Below are 26,447 nucleotides of genomic sequence, written 5' to 3'. Positions count from 1 at the left end.
TCCTCCTCTCTTTATTTCATTTTCTTTTTAACTGTTTCACTACAAGACATGTTAGTCCCTCTCTGCTTCCCAACAAATTCAAAAGAAGAGACCAGGACCCAGCAACATCAAGTCCATGGTTTACGCACTGAGACTGCAGKGCTGTAACGTGTGGAGAGCCGGTGTCCTCACTGGGCCCGTGTAACTCGGTAGCATTGGTGTTGTCAGCAGTGGTGCTGGATAACAGAAACCTCTGTTCCCAACAGTCTCACCTTACTTCTTTACTTACTTACTTTACTTACTTTCTTTATGACTTCTTCAAGGAAGTCATAAACCTGTAATTTTGGTAATGGTTTTAGTCTGTTTACTGCCTTTCAAAAATTTTGTCAGGAAAAATTACTTGACAAGTGTGTAAGAGCGCAGAACAGTGAATCATAGGAACGCGAGCTCTGCGCACAGTCGAAACCCGTTTCAGCCTCTCTTGTTGTCTTAACGTGGTGTTAAGCACAGACAGTGGAAAGCTTGAAGAGGGTCAGCAGCCCTCTTCAATGAGGGAGTCTTACTAGCGTAGTGATAATAGGAGGTTTCATGAAGAGCTGCTTCCTTCCAGTGGCCTCTGTCTCCTCCCTGCTTCCTGATTTGGGGATGGCCATGATTTAATTATGTTACGCATGCAGTTCCTTGCCCTGGTGCTTTTGCTGCTGCTTTGTAGAATCTGATTATGTATGATGATCCTGGCGATACCTTGTCCTCCTTGGCTGAGATGATTTTTTTTTTTTTTAATCCTCTCAGCTTCTGTCATTACATGACTGGGTGAACTGACTGTAAACCCAACCATGCCATGAAGCAATTGGTGTGCTTTTYTGATGGGTGAAGTTTTGCAGATTGTGTGCTGGGGYCCTCTACATGGACAGGTGGAACAAAGCGCAGCAATTCACTTCTGTGTTAAATTTCAGTGCATCTGAGGATATGGAAAGGAGGTAATGGACAATAAGAATGCCAAACTTCCTAATAAATCAGAATTTAGTTCAAGTTCAGTCCTTTTTCCCATTGATCAAGGAAATTAATGTTCAGCTTCCAAAATCTTACTGCAAAATGCCACTTTTTCTTCCACTACATGAATATGCCGTATTGTGGAATTTATTGCTCATTTGTCATGTATTGCTGGTCTAATGAGATTTTTTGGAAGGCAACTGTATACAATGCTCTAAAACTGTATGTAATTTATATAGATTGCTGAAACAAGCTGCCTAGAGTATCTATGATTAAAAAAAAAAAAAAGGGTGAAAAAAAAGAAACCCAAAAATCTTCAAATCTCAACTGCCTCTTCTGGCTCTGTGTTTCTAACTGACCCTGAATTTTTTTTTTTCCCTCCCTTTGTAGCTTTGAAAGCATGCAGAGGCTTTGTGACAAATACAACCGAGCCATTGATAGCATTCATCAGTTGGTATGTATTTACCTTTGTTATGCCATGATGTTTATCTAGCTGGTTTCAAATTCATGTTTAGTGAATAATACCCAAGAAAGTACTGACTTTTTTTTAAACACTGAACTACATGTGTTAGTCTAACTTCATCACCAATACTTCTGCAATTTCCATTCTTTCTGAGAGTTAATAAAACTTACATTAAACCTTGTTTTCTTGATTACATCTGCACAGTGAGGGATTTTTAAATTTTTATTTATTTATTTATCTTGGAGCGCATTTCTTATCTAAAAAGAAAACCAAACTTGCGGTTGGGGGGAAAAATATGTAGGCTGTAACTGTCAGGTGTGAACCCTTGGCACCCTCCTTTGGATACGTTGAAATAGGTGGGTTACCTTTTGAAAAAATATTTCCCTGAAGTCAGTGTGTAGATATTTCACAAGGATTTATAATATAGCTTTACTTTCACATGTGGAAATCTCTGGCTTATGGGCTACTTAAATAATCCATATGAACCCTCCTGTGTATTGTGGCAGTGATCCATGGCTTAAGAATTTCCTTTCTATTCAGTTCAGCTTCTCTGTTCTACAGGATCGCTCTGGCAAAAAACTAGAGTGAAATTTCTTTGCAGACCATTTTAGTGAGATAGTTTTTTTGGGTTTCTTACCCCAATATAAAGTTGAATTGCAAGAAATAAAACATGAGCAATGGATTAATGCTACTATTCTGTTTAATTCTGGAAGTTTAGGTGGATGTTTTTCTCTCTAAGGTGCTTGTGGGAATTACTTGAAGTATGCAATGTTATGACCATGAGACTTGACTTTTTCATCAGACTTTGCTTTGCTTTATGGATCTGCAACTCCATAAAACTTGTGCTTGTTTGGATTCAGGCTTCTTCATCCATGTCTTTTGTCAACAGCTATGGGAACTGTATTTGAATCTCAAATAGAGGAATGCTTGGGAGGGATCCTAGAGTTGTCATTCCCTGCCCGCTTTTTTTCCCTTTTTTTTTCTTTTTTAAAAGAAAGATGGTTAGGAAGAATGGTTAAGGAGCAAAATAAATTATCCCAGAAGAAAATAAGCATTTTTAAAAATTAACAACTGCTGTGCAGCATTAGGAGAAGGTCCTTTTCTTAAAGAATGGATGCTTGATTTTCAACTCTTTTCCTGCCACTCCCTATTTGATCTGGGGAATGCATCTAATCTCTCCCATCCTACAATTTATGAAAGAAAATKAAACCTCTTCAAATACTGGTAGTAGAGTTGACAGTTCAGTGATGATCAGTAAATATGAAAAATGAATAAACTCACTTGTCACCTACTGTGAATATATCCAATATTAGCTTTACGTTGCCTATTGCATTTTTTTTTTACATCTCTAATTTCCCCTTGTCACCTATTTCTAGCAGGCATATTTGAGATTACCTGTTAGTCGATGTGACACAGACTTTGGAACTAATCCTTGTTGCATAATACCTTTAACATCTTTTGCTCTTTTTAGAGAACACCTGCAGGCATATGGGAGAAGGGATGGGAGGGATTTGTACCAGTTATGCTTCCTGCAAATGCAGCCTTGTTCTGGTGAAGTTTACTTGTCCTTGTATTTGCTTTGTATTCTCTTCCTGCTCTCTGTTTAGTGGAAGGGAACCACCCAGCCTATGAAACTGAACACTCGTCCCTCCAATGGGCTCCTCCGTCATATCCTGCAGCAAGTATATAACCACTCGGTGACTGATCCAGAGAAACTGAACAACTATGAGCCCTTTTCCCCAGAAGTTTATGGAGAAACTTCCTTTGACTTAGTGGCCCAAATGATAGATGAAATTAAAATGACAGAGGACGATTTGTTTGTTGATTTGGGCAGTGGTAAGTGATGAATAAACTTAAAGGTGGTTTTTTTTTTTCCTTTCAAAATATTTTTAACTCCTTTTTTTTTTGTTTTGAATGAAAGATGAAAGTAAACTGGGACTGAAGATTGTGTTGCAGAATAAGTACCTTTTCTAGTTAATCCTCCAACAATATGCTCTTCCTTTTTATGATAATACTAAATAGACCAAACAGATACTTCCCTACATTGTTAGTGAAATGGACTAGAAATGCAATAAACCCATATTACAAAAACAGTCTCTTCTTTAGAAAGCTTTTAGTTCCTGTTGCTATTGGTAGATACACCTATAAAGAGAGGATATTAAAAATGATTCTGGAAAGATAACAGTAACAGACTTTGTTCTTAAGGATTCAGACATTTTCTGTGCATTGAGTTTATGCCCTTCCTAAATGAAATTGCCCTTCCTACACCAGCATGACATGCTTGACCTGTAACTGCTTGATTTTCAGATAACTTACCCTCTGACATACTTTTCAGTATGTCAAAAAAAGACTTTAAAGTCCGCTTTGACAGCTGACTTTGACAGCTCAGTAAACCACAACTGCATCTCCTCTACAAGCCAAAGTTTTAAAAGGAAGTGAGTGTTTCTGGTTGGTAAAGAAACCAGATATGACTCAAATGCATGTGGAACAGAGATACTGAGTAAGAAGATGATATTCTTGGTTTTTGTTGCTAAGATCTGGTTCAAAGCAGGAAAAAAATAATGAGAATTTCCCCTTTTACTGGTTTGGTCATGAAATTTTAAATGAAGCATGTTTTGGTTTTATGGCTGGTGAGATAGAGGGCTTTGGGAGAAAATATTTTAAAATATACTTACAACTAAATATACTTACCACTGGTAGTTCTGCTGTGGTTTTGTTTGTTTGTTTTCTTCATACTTAACATAGTCCAAGTCAGGGGTCTTCAGCAATTTTCCCTGTTCTCCTTCAGTGGAACTTAGGTCTTAAAATTTCCTGTTTCAGTGACTTATATACAAGTGAGACACTTAAAAAAGCATCAGATTTGGTGAGCTGTTTTCCAGCTGGAAGGAAAAAAAATGATCAGAGATACTTGCAATTGTTTGTGTGGGAAGGTCAAAGAAGATCGTATCTGAACTCCTGTAGTGCTGCTGCTTATGTAACAAGATGAAGTGTGAGATCAACCTTAAAAGTTAGATTTCCTTACACTCAGTACCACCAGAAGCAAAATTGCATATTTATTACTACCCTTATCCTCACTTCAGTGTTGGCTATTGACCAACGATATAGAAATTTACAGAGCTTCGGGTGTATTTGAAAAGAATGGTTTAAATTCAGAAGTCTTTAATGTTTGGAGCACTGAAATAATTAAAAGCAGAATATACAGGAAAAAAGTATTCTGTTGGTTGTTGAATCTGTTATGTTAGAGTAAATTTTTGTGAATTGTAGTGAATGTGCTATTGAATGGAGTGTAAAGGAAAGTACTGTGATAGGATACTGTTTCTATGAACAAATTTAATGTCTTTCCAATGATTGCATGCGTACAGCAGGGCTAAACCCCCACCTGCTCTTTTTGTTATTTCTGTGTAGGATGTCAGGATTAACTGGCTGATTGCAAGTGGATTATATGGAGGTGTTGATCATAATTAGGCAAACAAACTGCAACACAATTAAGTTCTTGCGAAAGAAAAGCCAAGGAAAGACAAAATTAATAACTTATGCAGTATCCATATGATTTGAGTTAATGCAGCTTGTTCTTGATCTTCGCTTTTGTCTTTCTGTCCTTATTGCTCCTCTTAAACAAGAGATACTGAAACAGTTGTATCCCTCAGAATATTTTTTTTTGTCTGTTTTACACACTCCATGCCCAGTGCTTAATGTGGGAAGCGTCAGTCCTTATTGAAGGCGTTGAACAGTTTCCCCCCTACAGAAATGGGTGCATCCCTGTTTGCATCTGTTTAAAATCTCTGTGTGTGCAAAATGTGGAAGAACAACAACAACAAAGTAAAACAACAACAACAACATCCTGTCAGCACTCCAATTCTGGTTGTGCCAGACGGCATTATACTGGTAATGGTTTAAAGGCAGGAGTTCCTCCCCTGCAATTACCAGTGTGGCTTCCTGCAGGCAATCAGTGAAATGGAAAACAGCAATATGTTTTCTGTGCAAATGGGTTATCCTTTTCGATCCCTGGTGCACTGATGAGGCAAGCGTACATCTTGCGTTAGTCATAGAGGAAAGGTGATGTGTAAATATATTACCAATGAATATTGCATGGTTGTAGAAAATTCAAAGTGGCCACTTGGAGCAACGTTGTTCCACATTCCTTTAGTTAGTGAGCAAAATCTGGGTTGTTTGTAGAGACAGAAAATCTAATTGATAGTTTTCCTTTTTTCTTTTTAACGTAATCCAGAGAGAGAGAGAGAGGAGACAGGGAATGCATTCAGGCAAGGTGTGGAATTGGCAGCTAATTACTGTTGGTGGTGTCTGACACCAGTAGAATTTGGAGTGATGGGAAGTTCATGCATTTTTAAGTAATAGTGTTGCCAGTGTAGCTTTGCTTCTGCAGTTGTTTTGAGATGTGAGCCTGTTGTTTTATTTTTTTAGAATAAAGTAATACTTGTTCTTAAATGTGCTTTGTATGTTCTCAGACTACGTTAAGTGCTGTGTATCGTGGTAAAACGCTGTATAAATAAACTCTTAAGTGTTTTCGTTATTCTTTAACGTGACCAGCAAGGGTTTGTTTTGGGATGTGGTGGGATTTTTCTAAATGTTGTTTCAATTGCTTCAGTTAAATGGTGAAGTACAGTGTAAAATCTGTAAATTTTATGGAATGCATAGAAAACTTGTTGACAAAAATCTTAAAATTCAGATAATCCTGAAGCTTCTCTGTATCTGTGAAAACGAGCCCTTAATATTTTATTATAGTAGCTATTAGTGTTTATCAGTACAAATGTTGCTGCAAATGTTAAGTTTTACACTATTTTGTTAAAAGCCCTCTGTGTATGTAAAAATATAAAACACAAAAGTATAGTACTACTTTAGTATATTTTTTTTTCTTTGTCTGAAGGAAAGAAATTAAATTGTCCTGTTTACTTCGTAGTTAGAATCCTTTTACTGAAAAGTGTGTTCTTCATATTTCATGTAACTCTGGAAAATAGGACTTGTTTTAGTAATGCACATTGGGTTAAATCTGCTTTTCAGTTGAGGAATGGAGAGACTTGGTATGAGAACTGTCTGGCAGAACTAGGAGTTGAAGCTGGGTATTCTAAAGTCCAGTCCCACAGTTGATCTGTGTTTTCCTTATTACTACTTGGCCTTTGCTCTAAAAGCACTCATCTCCTCTTGCAGTGCTTTTATACTGTGACTTGTTCTCAGGCGTTTTTCTTTTCCCATAGGTGTGGGTCAGGTGGTGCTTCAGGTGGCTGCAGCCACAAACTGCAAACATCACTACGGAGTGGAGAAAGCTGATATTCCAGCCAAATATGCTGAGGTGAGTGTTTTTATTATTTTGCTGCTTTTGTTTGAAGTGAAGAGTGTCTGGTTTTTATTTTTTAAATATTTTTTTATATATATGTRTAAAAATGTGTATATGATGTTACATGTATATATAAACACACACACACACCTTTTTAAATATATATACATCTATAAGTGCGTGCATCTGTACACCCCGTTTTATATACAGAAATTGAGGCTTACTCAGTGATTCAGGATTACTGACAAGTGCTGTGCAGTACCAGGCAGAAAAGCTGAGTTTCAGTCTGAGATGCTTTTGCTCCTCAGATGAGTAAGACCTGGAGCACAGCACGCTTGGAGCAAGCTGTGTATGTCCCTATCATTTCCTAGCAGTGCTTGCTAAGTCACCAGAAACAGCGTTAGCTTAGTTTTAAAGAGATTTCAGGACCAGGCAATGTTAAGCTGTGTAAACATAATGGTGTAGGACCTATTCAAAACAGAATATGATATAGGCTTCACCTAAATACTTGGAATCTTGTGTCTGAAATGAGTCTGACACAGTGCTTTCAAAGACTGTAGCGTTGGACAAATCTGAGAATGAAGGACAGAACGGTTAATTCTTAAAAGTTATCTTTTTGCTTATTGTAGTGATCCACCTTTTTAGGTACTAGAAAGCTGAAATTCAACTCAGTTACTAAAACTGTAGGCTAAAAAAAATTTATAAAAAATGGTTTACACAAAATGTAAACACAATGATGAAGAAGATCAGAGAAGGATCTAAAAAAGGATCTCTTCCTCTGCTATGTCCCAATGGAAACTTCCAACTGGAACACTCTTTTCAGTCCCTCTGCATGAGTGTTCTAGTTTGTTTGTTTATTTAGGGAGGAGAGGAGTGAATTGCAAGACCTAAACTCCTATTTTGTTTAATAGTGAGCTTAATTTAAAGATCAGTATTAAAGAAGGAAGGATAAATACTTGCTTTCACTAATACCCCTTCATACCACTCTGGGTAAACACAAGGCTTCAGTGAAAATAAGAATTGGGTCAGTAAAGAATACAATTACTTTACCTACTAATTGAATATTAAGAGTATTAGCTCATGGGATCCTTTCAGCGTCAAAAGACGTGCACCAGTATTTCACAAGTTTACTGGATGAACACGATGTACTGCATCATCCTGCCGGTTAGAGACAGTGGCCTGTCAGATTTAACAACTCAACAGCTGCTGCAGTTTCAGAATGTGTGAATCTGAGTACAGCTCATCTGCCTTGTGCTGTGTGTAGCTGACCACTTTCCCTCCCTTTCTTTGACAAACATTTTGTGGAAGGGATTGGATTAAGCTTCTAGTTAAGAMTGACTGTGGCAACATGTGTCTGGCTACTATGATAGTTAATGCAGATGACCTTGAAAAGCTTCAGCTGAAGAGGGAGACTTTTTGTAATGAAAAAAAAAAAAGTCAAAATGATAAGTCATACTGAATATGAAGATACTGAAGATCTGTATGAATTGTCCGATTAAGCTCTGGGCTGCTCTTAAAACCTAAATACTTTTAAAACACATCTGTCTACACAGTTTTACTCACTCGCTGATGGAGGTCTCCAGCATCTCTGGATTGCAAGGGAAACCAGAATTCCTGCTATGCTTCTCTCCATTATCTCCCTTCCCTGATACCTCCAAATTTAGCCCCTTCATTTGTGGAGTTAAAAATACAGGAGGATTTTTCTTCACTCTTCCAAGACGTTCAAGTTTTGTTTCTTGAATGTGGTATAAGGTGCAGCCTCACTGCCACTATAAAGTAATGACTTGCACTGTGTAGTCTCAGTTTATGTAGGGAGGGACAGTATTTTGTAAATATAGAGGGGCTTGTTTGTAAGGCACTATCTTGATGCGTGGGGTTTTTGGCTCCTTTCTCCCTGTATTTGGACAATGGATAACCAATGCCAGCTATTTGGTTTGGTAGTAGAGGAGCCTTCTGTCCTCTGTAACCCTGGTCTGTTTAAATGTACTTTGAAGTGTTCTTCCTGGTTGCTCTGGCAAGCATGGTGCTCCTTCCATTTGCTATTGCAGCTGCTTTGCATGCGGCCTCCTGCTTTCTTATTTGCCCTAGCAGACCTGCCTTTATCCCATTTCCTCCTTTGCTGTCAAAACTTAGACTGGGCTGCATTCAGTGCTTCCTATTCACTGAGGGTTTGCATAGCACAATACAGTAGCTTCTTTAGGTTGTGCCATTTTTAGTGCTGAGTCACCTGATTTTACCTTTCTATAATATGTAACTTTGCTGAAAAGGGGAGAGAAGAAGAGGCCGGTTTTGACTTGGTCTTGGTGAAGTAAAGGTTTTTCTTAGGAAAAAGAAACTACTGTAGTAGATGTCTGTCTATCCTTTGAGTGTTAATGGCAAAAATGCCTTGTATGTCAATAAGCACTGTCAGAGTTGCATTTCTTTTCACTGCAATGTAACTGTTTTTTTTTTCTTTAAAAAAAGAAAGTCCTAATAGGTGGTTTTGTTTTTCCTCCCTCTTCTAGACGATGGACAGAGAGTTCAGAAAGTGGATGAAATGGTATGGGAAAAAACATGCAGAATACACAGTGAGTGAAATTCAGCTGAAAAACTTTGTGATCCATACTGATATACAGAATTTGCAAAGTCCTCTTCAGCCCTTCACCAGCCAAGCAGCAGTGCGACTCATCTGCTTCTTGGCTTTCATCCTAATCCTGAGGATGGTGTTCTCTAAGACATCCTCCCAGGGCCCTTTCTTTGTCTCAGTTGACATTTGATATGGTGTTATTGGGAGTACATTCAGGACTTTTCAGAAGTTCTTGGAAGATTTTACTGTTACAAAACATTGTTCGTGAAGTGGGGCTGCCATATGTCTTCTCCTTTGGGTCAAATTTTCTTTTACTGATTTTATTTATTCCTCTGGTACATGGGTTCTGCTGGGTAGACTGTTGAAAATGGCAACCCCTATTTGGGTTTCTGAAATCTCCTACTTGTAAAACAAAGCTGAAGCTTTGGTTCTGCGGACAGATGAAGATGTGGTTGTTTGGGACAGGTAATGGAAGGAATGGCAGGAGGGTTTCAGCTTTGGGGAACATGGGGTTGAAGTTTTGAGTTGACTACCTGCCCTGCAAGATCAGTGCCTGAAACTCCAGGGCCTGTAGCAGGATTGAATGTTTAGCTGGAGAGGAGGAGTGGGTGTGTTAGTTCTGAGTTGGAAGGATAGAGAAAGTGCCCCAAAGGTGTAACTAGAGCAGGAGGAGTCAGTGGGTCATCAGAGGGCATCTGTCTGCCTGGATTTAGGAAGACATATTGGAACACTTTCCCCTTCCTCCTAACCTTCTTCAGTCATTGTGGATGTGTTTTCCACTCTGAAATGATTGTTAGAAGCATGCGCACAGTCATGTCATATACTGTTTTGTGTTATTCTTTCTGCTTTTTCTTTTCTGCCCCTTCTTAACTGTTATTAAGAAAAGCTGCTCCCCTAATTAACCACTTGCCTGTGAGGAGATGTATGTAATCATAGTATGCTAGCAGCCCACTGAGAATTTTAACAATACTTCTTCTTGGGCTTCTCTTACTACTTTCTATATTCAGGAAAGAGGCTGCATGGATTGGTGGTGGTCTCTAATTACCCAGAGAAGTTGAAGCACTTTCCTGCTTGGAAGTTGCAGCTGGTGATGTGTACTACAGCTGAGATGCAAGCAAGCTTGAGGAACTACTTTTCCATTTTGTTTGAACAAAGCATGTTGTTGCTCTATTACTGGACTGGTTTTTGAACCATGTGGCTTTCAGTATCCCAGCAGTGTAGTATCAGATGGCATGTCTTCGGTGGCCAGCCTTTATTTTCCAGTTTTTGCGACTGAACTGAGATGCCGAGCYCCTTTTAGGGGGCTTGTCTTGTAATGAAGGGTGCTGCAATTTGGAAGTAGGCTAGAGCAAGGTGACAGTACCCCCCTCCCTCTGTGTACTTTCTTCCTAAAATGCCTTTATCCTGTAGCTTGAGCTATGTCAGATGGATGCTGGGCCTGCTGTGGGACTAGTTTGTAGCAGGATTGATATCAGGCTGCTAACTCTTTCCTGCTGTGGAAACACTGTGCGTGCTTTACTTTTCAYGAAGTCGCCATATGGCATTTTTCCATTGTGTCACCCAGCTGGCATTACATGAAAGGAATCGTTACTGAAGATACTCTGCTTATGAGCTGTGTAAGTTAAAGAATAGGAGAGGAACTTGGACTAAAATATTGAAAGCATATTGATTGCCTTAGGCAGCAAGCATTTCCATATTGTGCATTCCATGTGACAGAATCTGGTACTATATTGAAACAAAACTACTTATTTTTTTCTAGGTTCTTTGGCTTTTATAGCTCTGTTTTGTGAGAAGTGTTTAGAGCAATTTTTTTTTTCTTGAAGTATTCAGTTTGCTTTTTTGGGGATGTGTTGAGTACTTACAGCACTTTTTGACTTAACTGAAAATTGGTTTCCTATCACTTTGCCACAGTCAAGCTTAAGGATAGAGTTTGGTCTATTATGTGTAGACACACAAAGTGTGTTTTTATTTTGTTGCTTCACCAAACAAGGTATGCATTAGCTTTCTGTTGCCAAACAGTATGTTGGGTTTTTTTATTCATGCCTTAGACAGGTGACTCTATTTTTAGATAACAAACTTGTGTCATAAAGCAGCTAGAAGACACTGGAAGGCACAGGATAGTCTGGTACCTTCATCTTGGTGCAGAACGCTTCTGTATCTGCAAAATGTTTAGTGAGGTCTCAAAATCCCAGGTGTTGGAYGGAATAAGCATAGATTGAAATAGCCTGTGATGAACAGAGCTTAACTTCTGGATTCCACTCTTTAACGTTTTAGGCAGCCATATGCAAAATAAGTATTTTGAGAAGAATAAAATGTTGGAGGAGGGGAGCTTGGCAGAAGTTCAGTGAGAAGAAGTCTGAGATCCCACCTGCTGTTTTGTGTGAATAATGAGGACAGAGGTTTAGACTTCATGCATGTCACAGCTGCTATGCTCTGAAAGTAAAAACTGTGGTGCCATAAGGCAACAATAAATCCTGGGGCTGGGCCTGCAGGTTTGCTTTCCAACAGTCAGGAGCCTAGTTCAGTTGTGTGATCCCAGGACAAATGGATTTTTGATTACTCTCTGAAAAGCGATCTCCTGACTGTCTTAAATCTTGTCTTTTACCTGTTGTTATTTTGGTGAAGTGACAACTGATTGTGCTTAGTGCCTCTGCAAACATCAGTTGGAGTTTGAGACTCGAGATTTCTGTTTCTTGTTTTTGTGTTACTGTTCTTCAGTTTCAGTTGCTCCTCTGCTTCCTTGATATCTCATTCCTGATCAGTTAGGAGCAATCATGCCCTTTCCTAGTATGCCCTTCATGCCCTTTTCTCTGTATTTGTTATGCTTCCAGAGGTTTTTCATCACCAGTAGCTGCTTCAGCTTTTTAGGCTAGAATGTTCCACTTTAAACCCAACTCATTTTGTTTCAACTTCTCTTATATTCTAGCTTCTTTTCCCATGGAAATTGAAAGTTTGCAAGATTAGCTTCATGTCAGTCTTCTCAAGAAACTTGTTGTCTGAAGGAAACTGGAGATTTTTAAGGTAGTTGGGCCTAGATAATTAGTTTCTCTTGGAATTTCTGCACATGTGCAGTTACCAAATGAAAACAGTATTGCAATTAAGAGATGGATGGATTTTCATGGTTTCTAACTGTAAATATCCTCATATGGATCCAAAATCAGGACAGTCCCCAGGTATCTAGGGTGTTATAAGGGGAAGCGTTCCTCTGCTACCTAAGAGCTTATTTTACAATAAGAGGAAATCATGTACAGCTCTTCAAAATAAGTGTAGGAAAACACAAATCAGCATTGCTAACAACTGGGATTTTGGCTGGATTGACACCTCTAASACCATGTACTGTCTAGTCAAAGGAAACCCCAGTAGCTTCTAATATGGAGGATTCTCTGTGGTTCAGCCCCGTGAATCAGAGGTAATCTTTGTGCGTAACCCAGTGGGAGCCTGGCATCTGTAAGCCTGCAGGCTGCTCTGGCTGGGTGTGAGGTGCTCCTTTTCTCAGAAATCTCCCTTCTGAATAAAAGCAGAGTGAGTTGTGTAGGAGTAGCACTGTCTTTTACTGCCTGATACCGGTTGCTGGGCTGTGATTTGTGGGGCTATAAATGACATCACCTACACTTAAAAACTCCCGTTGCTTAACAGTATGCTGTGGCTAAGGAACGGGCAAGATATCTGTTTGTCCCAGATATTTTTGAATGCCCAGTTTCAGCGGGAATCTTGATGTTTTGGTATTTGAAAAGCCCTCCAAACGTCCCCTGTGGCTTTGAAATGATGCCATGTTTTGGAGGTTTGGATTTGTGCCGCCAGTTATTTTTGAAAAGAACAGGAACCTAAAAATAACCATGTGTACTTTTCCAGGCAGAATTAACTTTTTTTTTTTTTGGTGAGCCAAGTGTTTGCACGGAGGCTGCTGGAATGAAGCATTCTGCGTGTGAATTTATGGCTTTGTGCAGTCGGTCAAACAGAGCATTACCAGAGGGACTGCTGGTGTAGATCTGGGGGGAGAACGAGGTCCTCTCCCAAGGAAAAGGGCACTTGACCTTCAGAAACCATTGCTCTGCAATGTAATGAATATAAGCCTGCTATGATGTCTCTCTTGCTCTCTTGTTGCTTCCTGGTGGCTGCAGCCTGCCAGTTTCGAGTTAGAGAAATAGGATACCGTTGAACGTATTTCTGCAGTCTCTGTCAAGCAAATTTGTCCAGCTGAAAAACCTGAAGAAAAACCTGTTTTTTTTTTCCTTCTAAATTTAGAAACAATGCAGGCTAGCAGCTCTCCGAAGCGGATTTCAGGGAGCTAATTATCCTTTCAGATAAAGCGCGTCTCCTGCATTGTCTAATCAGATGAAAATATCTGCATTACAGATGGTCCCTTCCATTCATTATTCACTAAGGAGATTAAGTTTCTTGGGGAGAGGAGAGAACGTAATGGGGGTGGGGACACTGATTGGAGGAGATTGAGTGCATCCCCGTTGCTATTACTGCCGTTTCTCACTGATGTGACGTGGTTTCCCTACGTGACCTTAACATACAGTGTTCTTTTACTGCCTTACCTTGTGCAGCACTTGGTCAGGAGTGTTAACACTGTTAACTTGCATTTCCTTACCGGTTCTTGTTTCAGGCTACAAAATTGCTGGAAACCACGGAGTTGATTGGGATTTTTGTTTGGGCTTTTGCACTGCTAGGAGATGTTGGCTTTTGCATCTACTTTGCAGCTGATAGGAAAGGGATTGCTTCCCCGCCCCCCCCCTTTTTAAGGAAGTAGTGATCAATAAATGAAGGCTTACATATGGTGTACGTAAAGAAACTAATTGTCAAGATGAGTCAGTCAGATAGCTCCTGCACTCTGTTTTGAGTATAGCAAGCAGCTGAGCTAGAAATCACTGTCTTGCTTCCAGAGGGGAAAAAATAACCAGTTTTCTCCCAGCCACAGTTGACCATCTGGTTATTTCCGAGTTCCAGTATTTTTTCCTAGTGAGATTTTTCCCTTAAGTGTTGGCTATGTTTGAGCTAGGGCAGCACTACAGTACAGAAATAGCAGTGTTTAAACGGGGCTGAGGTTCCTTTGAATTGTAATGCAGCTATACCTTACTGAAGGAGTCAGGAAGAATGTGTTGAGCCTGCCAGGTTAATGCATGGATGTTTTTGGTTGTAACTTCTTTTCCTAAATGCATGGGCAAGAAAAATATATAGTGTGACTGGGTCCAAATAAAGATTTCATGACCACTTATGTTAGATTTCAAGGCCTTTATGTAAAGTTTAATACTTCAAAATAGTGTCACGTTACTCTGGTTCTTTATTCTCCTCTAGACTGTGGCTTTACAGTTGTACTTTATTGTTCCTGAAGTGGTTTGCTTTCTCCTGTTACTGTATGAAAACTTTCTGCACCCATTAGAAATTGTGTGGCATGGAGGACAGCAATATAGAAGCTGACTTGTGCAAATTGTTGTAAAATTAATATAGTTAACTTGCATGTGGGTTTTCTTCCCTTTTTCTTGTCTCTTGGCTACACAAGCAAGAAACTAGTTACTAGAGCAGATGAATCTTTGAGACAAGGTTATGCTTTAAAAATGATACAGAGAAAATAGGCATTCACAAATAGGGCATATGGTGCCTGAGAAGTAATGTTTAAGTATAGTAGATGAGAAAAATATGTAAAACTTCTGATATTGCAATAGATTTCTGCTTTAGCTTTTGAATGTATGTAGTATTTCTTGGTGAGGTTAGATCATCTCTCTCAGTTCTATCTCCAACACGTACTTTATTTTTACAGTAGTAGAGATAGGAAAAGGTACATCTCACCCCTTTACCTCCCGAAAAAGCGTGTGTGATACTACAGGTAGTCATTCTATTTAAAACCTTATTTCACTGTAGCCATTAGGTGGAGCAGATAATTCTGACTAGTTATCCTAATCAGCTTGTACAATTTCTAACACAGGCTCCAGGACCAAGACAGGTCTCCCTGCTGAGCTAGCACGGTTTAGAGTAGCCTGGGTGAATCTGCATTGCCGGCACTGCTGTTTGAGTTGTCACCAAGCTTGAATAAGCTTGAACAAGCTAGAAACTGGCGTTTGAAGTGTTCACTCCTTCCAATAAAAAGGAGTATATGCAGGAAGAAAAAGGATGCTAAGCGATCACTGTTGTTTCTTTGATTGATATTCCTGGGGTTGTGATACAAATCATCATCTTACTTGTTCCTCCTTCAAACTGTGTTACAGTCATTAATTATATAGTTGCACATTTTCTTTCTCCTCCCCCTTCTCTTCCCCCTCAAGCCTCCTTCTGCCTTACTCGTGACACAGCAAAATAGCATTTCCCTTGAGGTTCCTCCCTCATTCCTGAAGTGCAGCTGAAGAAACTGTTGATCGGCAGAAAAACGCAATTGTTGCAGTATTGACCTGTGACATGTCGTGTTCTAATCAGAGAGTTATTGAATAACTCACTGAAGTCATTCATGAAGTCCTCTTCAGATAAGGCCTTCATATGTGTTACGTGGTTTCCAACTTAAAAGCTTTGGAAGTGTTCAAGATTCATGCCTAGCACCACTGAAAAATAAGAGGCCTGCCCATCAGTTGAAAGAAAGCCTAGCTAGACTGTGGCCTTTACCAGCACTGGGCAGAATCTGTTTGCTTCAGTTCCCCAATGCGAGAAGGAGAAGATAGGATCTTGTTTGTCAGAGGGGATTTGAGGAGGCATTCATTGACTATTTATGATATGGATTCTGCAGTGCAGAGATCTTTTTGCCTTATTTGCTATAATCTGTATAAAGTATAGCATTCGTAAGGTGCTGGTGATACCTTGCAAATCCTTGCCCATTTCTCCCGTGATACAAGAGTAGCTCTGGGGTGGGGGAGAGAGGGAAACCTCCTGGGACCAAAAAGCTGGCTGCTGAATTGTATTTTTTTATTTTTGTCTTTTGAATATTTCCTAAAGACTTCATGTGGCCTGATTTGTAGTAATATCACTAAGTTAATAAAGCATGTTTGGCCTTCTCCAAGCAAGAAGAGATGCGCAGTGGAAAGGAACAATGTTAACTCTTGTATGTTTGTGTGTGGTTTTTGTTTTGTCTTTTGTTCTTTTTTAAGCTGGAAAGAGGTGACTTCCTCTCAGAAGAATGGAGGGAGAGAATTGCAAACACAAGGTACAGTACACCAATTGAATGCTGCTTTATGAGCTGAATATTTGGGAGCCTGTATAATGGAAATTGGGAGGCTGGCCAGCTTTCTATATAGAATTTCCATAGCAGATAGCCAAAAGCCTATCTGCCAACTTTTATATTGGCTTCTTTAGATCCCATTTTCTGACTGACTAGAAGAAGAGATTTAAATGCATGTTCCTTGCTACTACACAGAAGGGTGTATCTGGTTATAGAGAGAATAGATGCCTATTTTGTATATCCGTATAGTTAATGCCAGTTTTTCTGGCAAAATACTAGTTTAYCTAGCGTGCAGCCAGGCTCACTTTCCATTTTGAAAAAAAGCAAAAGACCAAGTGAGGCTGTGCTATATTAAGTTGGGAGTTGATTGGGTTTTGAATGCTTTTATCTGTGAAGATCTGTATGGAAGGTTAGAGCCCTTTTTGACAGTAGTAAAAGGGGAACAGAGTTGTTAAAGAATTAAAATATTCCTTTGTATTTTTAAAGGCTTTGCATTCTTTCAGCTTTAAGTACAGAAAGAAGTCTTATGGATATATGTGACCTTCTAGGGCCACCCTATTGTGTGAGGGAGCGGAAAACAGGTGTCAAAAAGACTTTTGAAAGTCTTCAGGGCTGTGGCAATTCATGGGTTGCTTCCAGGCCAGTGTTTAAAAGCTCTCCATCAAGAAAGTGTCTGCCAGGCTGATGACTTTTGTGTTTCGCACCTCAGCTGAACTTCTGGAGCTGCCTTCTAGTTTGTGGACAGGCTTGTCCCAGCCCTGCAGTATAGTCGTGTGGTTTTGCTTTGCTTGCTGTTCTAAATGCACGCTCCTYTGCTGTCTGTGCGGCTTTGGTTCCTTTGGAAGAAATTTTGATTTTTCTTTTCTAGATGGAGTTCATCTAACTGCCTGGGGAAATGCCGATAGATGTTTATTTTGCATGGAATGCAACTCACTGGCTTCACACTGATCCTTGCTCTCTGCTACAGAAATTCATAAAGTAGCTTTTTGCTCACAAATGTTAGGTGTTTGTGTTTGTTCCGAGCATGCCAACTGTTCAGCATCTGCTCATTTTTAATGAGACTGCAGATTGCCTGATAAATTTGTATTTGAGCCATCCAAACTTCCAGAGTAAGTTCAAGTGTCACCCTTCTAGTGTGGACCAAAGGCTGAACTCCGAAGGGAGTGTGTGCATTTTTAATAGTATGCAGTCCTGTTCAAGTGAGTGCTGACATGTAACCAGGCTGTGTGGTGCTGGATATTCCTGTTAACTGCATTGAGRCTTAGCAATACACCCTGAAAAGAGGGATGAAATAAAGGAGGACTAGGGGCTCCTGTAGGTCTGTCATGTGCATGCAAAATATTGTGCCAGAACGAACACTAAAAATTATTCCTGGCAAACTTACTCTTTTTCCCTTCCTTTCCTGGATGTTTTCTAGTCCCATTAATATGCTTGGCTGTTCTGCAAGGCCTCTTTTTTGGCACGTGATGGGAAGGAGGAGGAAAGAACCCCTGCTAGTCTTACTTGCCAAGCAGGGTTTCCCAAATATCCAAGAGCAAGGCATAACAAGAATAAGATTTTTTCTTTTTTATTGATACGTATGCATTTTTTTCTTAGCTGTTGTTTTAAATAGCTACTACTCTTAAACTCAGTGTCCTTTTTTTTAAAGTGTGTTTTGTGTGTGGAGGCACTGGAAGGGGAATTGAATCTGTACATTGTAACATTATACCAGAAAAGCTTAGGCAGCTTATGCATTCAGGGTGTTTAATGGCTTCTAAAAGATGTTGAGTCCTACTGCAAGCCGATAGGAAACGGGGACCAAGGGCAGTTACCACTCAAAAAGCAGGAGCAGACTTTCTGATTCTTAAAAACAGACAGCTTATTTCTTTGATCCGTAATGTGGAATCGTTTGTGTGATTCTGCCTTTGTGCAGGTCTTTCTGTTTCCGTGTGACTGATATTTTTTAGAAGCAAAAGCCTCTCATTGGATTTCTTAACCCAGAAAGAAGGAAAGATGCAACCCTTCTGTTGTAGGTTAGGATGAAGTGCTGAGCTTGGAACAGGGATAACGCATTGAGAGGTGTGAGCTGCCTCTTTATATTAGGAAAGAATTTAAACTAGCAGGGAAAAAAGCTATGATATTTTGCTGTGGTGTTTTTACGCAAACGTGAAGAAGTAATTGGATGAAGTCTGTATCTGTTACGTTGGAGTACCATTTTTCACGTGTGGCTTTGCTACCGTAAGCGTATTGGTAGTTGTTAGTGTTGATCTCGGTATGAGAGGTAGTGAAAATATTTTAAACATTGTTTGTGTTGAAACTTGCTGATGTAATTAATAAGTTTGTGGTGCAAAACCCAGCAATATGATGAGAGGAATTGTCATAGAATGACAACTATTTGGGCAATATCTGTGCAAGCTAAAGATAACTTACTGTCTTGTGAAACTGTGTGAGAGGAAAACTTGTTTGCTGGATGGAAGTAGCAGTATAATTGGGGACAAGTAATATTTTTTTGTTTCATCATGGTGRCTGTCACTTGCAGCAGTATTTTTGAGGCATAGTAGTATGTTTATGTTCTAAAATGCCACTTGTCTATCCCTGTTTATTAACTAGACCATTATCTTGCAGTGTTATTTTTGTGAATAATTTTGCCTTTGGTCCTGAGGTGGATCACCAACTGAAGGAGCGATTTGCGAACATGAAGGAAGGTAACAAATCGAACGTAAAACTCTTTTCCGTTGGTTTCCTGCTTGCTGCGGGAGCCCGTGGTGGTAACGGTTTAGTTATAACCATCAAAAGCCAGGTTGGTGGGTTTCATTCTGTTCTTTCTGGACAAGTATCCACACCACAGCGGTTACTCGTTGGACTTCCTGTCTTAAATATACTCCAGTCCATGTGATCTTCCTTGTCTGGAGATAGCTCTGTGTGTTAAAACTTTATGTGGGGCTTTGTTGGGTAGGAGGAACCACCACTCCTTTCCTACCTGCTGGGGGAGTTGACAAAACTTCTGTAAATTTACGTTTTTCAGATACTCTGAACACCAATGGTGGGGACAGCGGGATAGAGGATATATGTAACTGTTGAAGTTGCAAGGCTTCTTGGTTGTATGTTCAGGGGGTTGTAAATCCCGCTTCCATCAGTGTGCACTGAATTTAATTGCTGGATTCTTCTAGTTTAAAATTGCCACGTTTGGAATTGGGTGTTAATTAATAAATGTTTAAAATGTGGACACTGTCACTGGTAACATTGCGAGTACCTCCTGAGAAGATGCATCACGGATACTAGTGACTGGAATGCCCTGTAATGCCACAGTAGCTCTTAAGTTACCTGAGATACTCTTGTTGTCTTGGTTTCTTTCCACTTTACCTCTTGGATAATTAATGATTTTATTTCGGTATTTCAGAAGTTACAAAAAATACGTATTTTTTCTCGCAAAGAAAGTGTGTGGAATGAGCCAGAGTCGACTTCAATATAGCAGCTTTGTGCTGAAGTAGATAGTACAACTTTTGGGCTCTGATGCAAACCAGAAGATCCCAAAACTTTATCTTGTCTGATTTTACTTGTTGATTTTTTTTTTCTTTAGTAGTGACTTAAAAGAAGCGGATAGATGTGGCAAGTTCAAGAGCTCTTTATAAAATCAAGACACCTGAGTTCTCCCCACAGTTCTGTTTCATAATTTGCTCAGACTCTGTGCCTTTGATTAAATGACCATAAATAGCTGTAAATTGGAGATTAACATCTTTTTTTTTTTTTTTTTTAATAAAAGGACTTCAGGGGCTTGTGTATAAAAGACCCTAACTAGGAATGAGATAGCAGTGTTCCTAATTAAATTTTCTGTAGATTGCCACAGAGAATTAATATGCTCCTTTTTCTGAAGTGTTTTTAAGATCTGTCATTTTTAAGTGGTCCTTGATGTGCTGCCTCATAGCTAGCTAGCAGAACTAATATATTCACTTCCCTAGATGCTGCTAGAATTAGCTTTGTGATGTATTTATATATATATTTATATTTTCTGGTAATGGTATAAAGGTGATAGTTTTAGTTTTTATTTATTTTAGGTCTGTGTACTGAGTTGTATTCAGTAACCAGTCATTTCTAGAAGAAACAGTGTTAACTGACTTAACAATTTTTGTTTTTCCAGGTGGGAGAATTGTGTCCTCAAAACCTTTTGCACCTCTGAATTTTAGAATAAACAGTCGAAACTTGAGCGGTATGATTGCCCTTTTTCCTTATGTATTGTTATTACATGGTATTTGTTATCTGGCCTTGTCAATAGTGGGACTTTTTGCTGCTCTTTTTAAGAGCTATATAAGTATATAGAAAAATGCTTTGGTATTATAGTGCACATGCCAGGGGTGCAAGTGTCTTGAGTAAATAAATCCACTAGAAGAGATGGATGCTTCTTTTATCTAAATGTAGCAGGGTGAATCCCATATCTATAGTGCAGATGTTTTCCTAGCTTCCTATGCTAGGGCATGTTTTATAGTTGAAGAGGAAGTGTTTCTAGGGTATGATTCATTATTAATTACAAAGGGAGTCGCAGTAACTAGTGTGCACATAGACTCCTTATATCATACTTGTCTAAATTTGGACAGGTAAATCCCGCCTGTCACGATTTGTAGCGCTTAGAAGCTGAAGTGTATGTCTTTGAATGCCTTATCTTCTCTACCGTAAACTGATCAAACAGGCCCATCCCATAAACACCCAGCGGCAGTATCTGCTTTGTTGCCAGCGTTTTTTTCTCCCCTTCTGAATCGAGCAGGCTTGATATTTGCTGATGTTACCCTTTGCAGATCTGTGAACCGCAGTCTGAGGTTGAGAATGCTTATGCCCCTGTGGTGGTGTTTTTGCTTCTGACCTTTTTCACTTCTTATTGCCGAAAGCTTCGCAAGCAGGAGGAACATCCAGGCCAGGGCTTACCTGCATCACCTGTGTCCAATGCAAAACTCTCCCTAAACTTAAAAACCACCTTATTCTCCTCCTTCACAAACATGGCAAGTGGCATACTGAGTTACRAATCTCAGTCTCTGTATTCCTTTTTTTGGCCTGCCATTTATGGAAGCTCCAGAATAGTAATTTGAAGACTGTCATTAAGACATTTCACTGAAATAGTGCCTTTGTGGGTTATTTTTGCTAAGCTTGAATTGTTGTGAATGTCCTGTTCATTGAACACCCAAAGCTGCCAGATTCTTGTATGTTTGTGATGCTGTCTTCTGTAGTGGCTGATTGTTTGGAACCTTATTAACCGTTTTGACTCTGGCTTGCCAATGTTTTTTTGGATATATACTTAAAAGACAGGGATGTACTACTGGCCATCCTCAAACCTCCAGAAAGCTGAGACCAGTCCGTCACTTTTTAGTAAGACGGAGAGCACCTAAGTCAAGCCTCTTACCTCTTTACAGCGCACTGTAGCTAGATGAAATGTAAGAAGATACTTCTGAGGCTTCTGCTAAGAGACCTGCTTCCACACACAATTCCTTGACCTCTCAAGTATTTTCTTTCCAGGCTTCTCACTATCTTGTTTTCCTTCTCTTTGCTAGATTTGGGATACTGCAGTTCTTAAATAAGTGGTGGGGAGGCAAAGTAGGCAATGTACTAATACAAGTCAAAAACAAGCCTTTTATTAGGGAAGCTATCAGTTGAGCCATTTCTTTATTCTGTTTCGGCTTTCACCTTAGTATGATTTCAGTGGGAATAATTTTCTGGATTGCCACCTGATATTTGTTTAACGTGAACGTTGACTTTAAAATTATGTGGAAATAGCTAGTTAAGGTTTGACCTTATTTTTTGCTTAGCGAAAGAATAGCTAAAAACTTCCCCTAAAGGTAATTCTTACGGTAATTCCAGGAAGAATTCTTCAAAATAAATTACCTTTATATACTACAAATAGTGTGTGTGAGGGAGAATTGTGGGAATCTAGTTTTAGGTTTTAATCTCGTTCTGCAGCCATCATGTAAATGGGAAGTACCAATATCAAGTAAACATTCGTTTGATATTCTAGACTGGGACTTGTTCCAGGCTTAATAGCTTGTTCTAAATGACGCTTTTAAGGAAGTGTCATCTGCATAGAGCTCATGGCATAAAACGTGGCATATCCTGGACGTACAGGGAAAGTGATTTGTTCACTTTGCTATGCTAGCTTTATGCTGCTGCCTTGCCAAGTTTTTAACACCTTTATTCAGCTTTTCTTTGTGCCTAAGTGTGACTTGGCTGATGTGGCCTGCTGTCTGTTAATTGTTCTATTCTAAAGTATGTACAATTAAATAATTGAAAATAGAAAGGATAAAACTTTAAGAAGAGGTAACTTTTTTTTCCCCCCTCAATGCCATTTTTGTTCTTAGTAATTCCTTCTGGAAAAAGAAATGGCAATGTGGGAATTGTTGGGACAGACCAAAACAAGTATTAGAATGTGGGTAATATGGTGAYTGCAGTTGCTGAATTCTAAACATTGCTTTCTGATTCTTTTGGGTAATTTTCTCTTTAATTAGAAATGTGCCACAGTATTTCCTCTACAGTCATGCCACTTAGTGTTCAGTGGTTATGGAAATACTTAGACACATCCTACACCTATTAGTTCTGGGAACAAAGCAAATATAGGAAAGAAAACAAATCTAAAACACTTGTACTCAATGCAAATATAGCACAGTTATAGTTTACATGATCCGATCTATCCACAATCTGTAACTGCTCCTACCTAATTAAATCCTGCCCGCCAGATGTGTTGTCACTGGGTTCCTTGTACAAGTTATTTCTGAGGCATAGGAAAGTTCTGTTCTGTTAAAATTTGCCCAAACTCATAATTTTACTCTAGAATGGTTCACTGTGCAGAAATAGAAGGTAGGTCTTCAAGGTGCATTTCCCAGGTTTTCTGCATTTCCCTTGCATATGGCAAGGGAATAAGAAATGCTTTTTAAACTTGCTGCTATGCTTTTTTCCAGGACATTGCTATCTGTATACAAAGTTTATATATTTTTGCTGAGAACCTGCTTTAATACTGCATGGCTGGATTCAGCTCAGTAGTACTGAGTGGAATACTGGCGTGAGCTTTAATTCACTAAATCGTTTTTCTTCCTTTAGATATTGGCACTATAATGAGAGTTGTGGAGCTATCACCACTGAAAGGGTCTGTGTCATGGACCGGGAAACCAGTTTCTTACTACCTGCATACTATTGACCGAACCATAGTGAGTATACAAGTACAGGCCAGTAGATCTCTGACTGCTTTACCTGCTTTGGAATCGATATGCAAACTTCAGACTCTTGTTTTTGAGAGTTGTTTTTATATTGCGTATGTGCAGACCTATAACATAACAGCAATAAACGCTGCATGGTTTAGCCTTTAGCTACTTCAGAGGAGCATGTTGCACAAACAGATTAATTGTGCACAGTACTTTGGTAGTCTGTAAATTCGTTGAAGATGCATAGATTTATGAGTATAATTCCTTTTCATGTTCCAGTATAACAACTGTGTATAGTACTCTTCCTATTTACATTGAGTAAAGATTGTGTTTTTAGTTCTTTGATTTGCTTTGTGATATACTGAGCACTTAATTTCATGATATGCAAGCAGAAATTCTCAATCTTAATTGAAATTACAGTTGCAAAGCTTAATAACAATGCTGATATGTTCACTGTTTTTTCATTTGTAGAGAAATACTTTATAGTGTCTGAGGTTTTTTTGCAATATAATGGTAAGACTAAGCCTAAGTCTAGTCTTTTCTAAGTCTACTTTAGCCTAATAATATTGTTAAAGAGCATACTGGAGTGCAGACAAATGTTTTGTGTGTAGGAATGAAGTAGCCTCACTGAAAAAACCTTCTGTTGAGTGGCAATAGATTACATAAAGCTTTAAAACAAGGATAGGCTGTACTGAAGATGATAAACCTTGTTGAGGCTTGGATTATGTCCCACTATACAACATTAGAGTCTGTGATTTTAAAAAGAATGAATAGAAATGATTTCTTGATGTAGCTTATCAGAGGGAAAAAAATGGTCAGAATTTCCACAGTTCTGCGTTTGTTTTAAATGAATATTTTGTTCTTATGTCATCTTCTGTTCTGACTTACAGAATGACTATCTTTATCTTTCCCTTTTCAGCTTGAAAACTATTTTTCTAGTCTCAAAAATCCAAAACTCAGGGTAAGTTCCAGTCAGTTTTTTGTAGAAAACTCAAAATAAGGGAGCAACAATTATGAGGGCTTTGTTAAAGATCTTCAGAATTACCAGAAAGAAAGAAAGAAAAAAATTTTTGATGACTAAGGAACATGTACATGGAACTTAATGAAGCATCATAAACCATCAAGTGCTACTGCAGTCAGGTTCAGGGGGTTTATAATTGAGAATTAATGGGGCAACCTCAAGGTCTTTTTTCTCCTTGCATTGGAGATCTATAAATTCTGTATATTCTTCACTAAAGAACTGAGGTTTAGGAAAGAAATGGTAAAGTAAATCTGTCCCAGTGTCTGACTGCATCAAAATGAAGCTGAAGAGCACTCCGAGCTGTTACTTTTGCAGTGTGTTAATTAAGACACGAAATGCAGTGCTATCACATGTGGAATTCAAATGCTAGAGGTTTTCTGAGATTCTGTGCTGGGCGGTATTGGTCTGAAATGACCTATGGGGCTGGCATTCCCAGTGTGGGGAATTAAGTGAGACTACTTAAATTTAACTTCAGGAGAACATTACTCTTCAGACTGACTTTCTAAGTAAGAGTTGAAAACAAACGAATGGTAGCTATGGGACTGGGTATTTCAGATTGCTGAATACAAACTTGGGAGAAGAGACTTCGGAGAGTCAAATGTAAAAATGCAGGGTGGTGCCCACACATCTTTGAACTACCCTACTTTTAATGGTGATGCTGTTTAAGTAAATCACCAACCAGTCTGCATAAATGGCAGGTTTAAATTGAAAGGATGTTGTCAGAATTGTTTTGTGCAAATTATATGTCACCTGGAAGGTACAGAAAGGCTTTTTGCGAGTTTTCTGAAAATTTCTGTCCTTAGTGGYTAGTAGAAAGTAAACCTTAAAAGTCACTTTGTGTTTTTAGGCTTGTCTRCGGACTTGGGTACAGTTGAATTTGTTTTATTGAATGACTTTGCCATTTCAAGTCACAAAAGGTTTTTGTAAAGGTATAATAATACCTGGAAGGTTGAGGGTATACATAAAGCTATTGACACTTAGTAGGTTTTTGCTTTTTGGTGTGTGATGTGTGCTTTCTCTTTGATGTTATACATAAAATGTTTTAGTGTGAGATGGAGGGAAAGAAGTTGTGACCTACTGTCCTTTCTCTTGAGGCTGCATTTTTGAAGCCCTTTATAGTAGATATTGCAGCACAATATGGTAACTTGCACCTACCTTCCTTTTCCCACTACATGTTGCCTACAGCAGGATAAGCTGGTTTTTCCCTTGCTTCTAATAAAGGATATTTTCCCTTTTTAAATTAGTCTTTATATAACAGCCTAGAAGAATAAGCTGGGAAAGATAAGGGTCTATATTAAAAATCCAACAGAGTGTTATAAAGTCATCTAAATTTAAATGTTTGTGCAGGAGGAACAAGAGGCAGCTAGACGTCGTCAGCAAAGAGAAAATAAGAGCAACACAACTACTCCAACAAAGGTTCAAGAAAACAAGGTGAACTTGCATTTTCATACAGTAAATAYTTTCTGTTTTAGCTATGCTTGGATTTATAATCTGTGCCAGTAAAAGCCTGATTATATGGGAGAACTATGTTCTGAATATGTAAGCTGCAGTAGTCTTACTGTGGGGAAAAAATGTGATGGAATAACTTTACAAGAACCACCCTTGAGAATTACAGCAATAGTTTTTTGGGGAAAAAARTACTGCATGATGAACAGAGCGGTTGGTTTTGTACCCTCGTTAGCCTTCCATACTGACTGGCAGAGTTTTTCCTATGCCATAGCCTGCTGAATGGAGTTTGGAGTGTGTTGAATTGCTGTTGCAAAGACCCATTTCCTTTCCCATTCAGTTGCATAATGTTGTTAGAAATATAGTGACTGTTCTGTGAAAAATA

General features: G+C 38.9%; 1 protein-coding gene across 1 annotated transcript in view; it reads left to right on the top strand.

The window, feature by feature from the left end:
• Positions 1 to 26,447, top strand: part of DOT1L (DOT1 like histone lysine methyltransferase) — a 59,296-nt gene that overhangs the window by 5,259 nt on the left and 27,590 nt on the right. The window contains exons 4-13 of the mRNA XM_085314818.1: positions 1,363 to 1,426; positions 3,043 to 3,271; positions 6,649 to 6,743; positions 9,233 to 9,295; positions 16,371 to 16,426; positions 19,046 to 19,125; positions 20,559 to 20,627; positions 23,495 to 23,601; positions 24,515 to 24,556; positions 25,964 to 26,047. Of these exons, the coding sequence (XP_085170944.1) occupies positions 1,363 to 1,426; positions 3,043 to 3,271; positions 6,649 to 6,743; positions 9,233 to 9,295; positions 16,371 to 16,426; positions 19,046 to 19,125; positions 20,559 to 20,627; positions 23,495 to 23,601; positions 24,515 to 24,556; positions 25,964 to 26,047 (889 nt within the window). The remainder of the gene's footprint in view (positions 1 to 1,362; positions 1,427 to 3,042; positions 3,272 to 6,648; positions 6,744 to 9,232; positions 9,296 to 16,370; positions 16,427 to 19,045; positions 19,126 to 20,558; positions 20,628 to 23,494; positions 23,602 to 24,514; positions 24,557 to 25,963; positions 26,048 to 26,447) is intronic.

The sequence above is a fragment of the Rhea americana genome, unplaced genomic scaffold, assembly GCF_003343005.1.
Source record: "Rhea americana isolate MKP2758 unplaced genomic scaffold, rheAme1 scaffold_412, whole genome shotgun sequence".
In the NCBI taxonomy this organism is placed as follows: Eukaryota; Metazoa; Chordata; class Aves; order Rheiformes; family Rheidae; genus Rhea; species Rhea americana.
The sequence above is the reverse complement of the archived record's forward strand: the minus strand, read 5'-3'. Positions and strand labels throughout refer to the sequence as shown.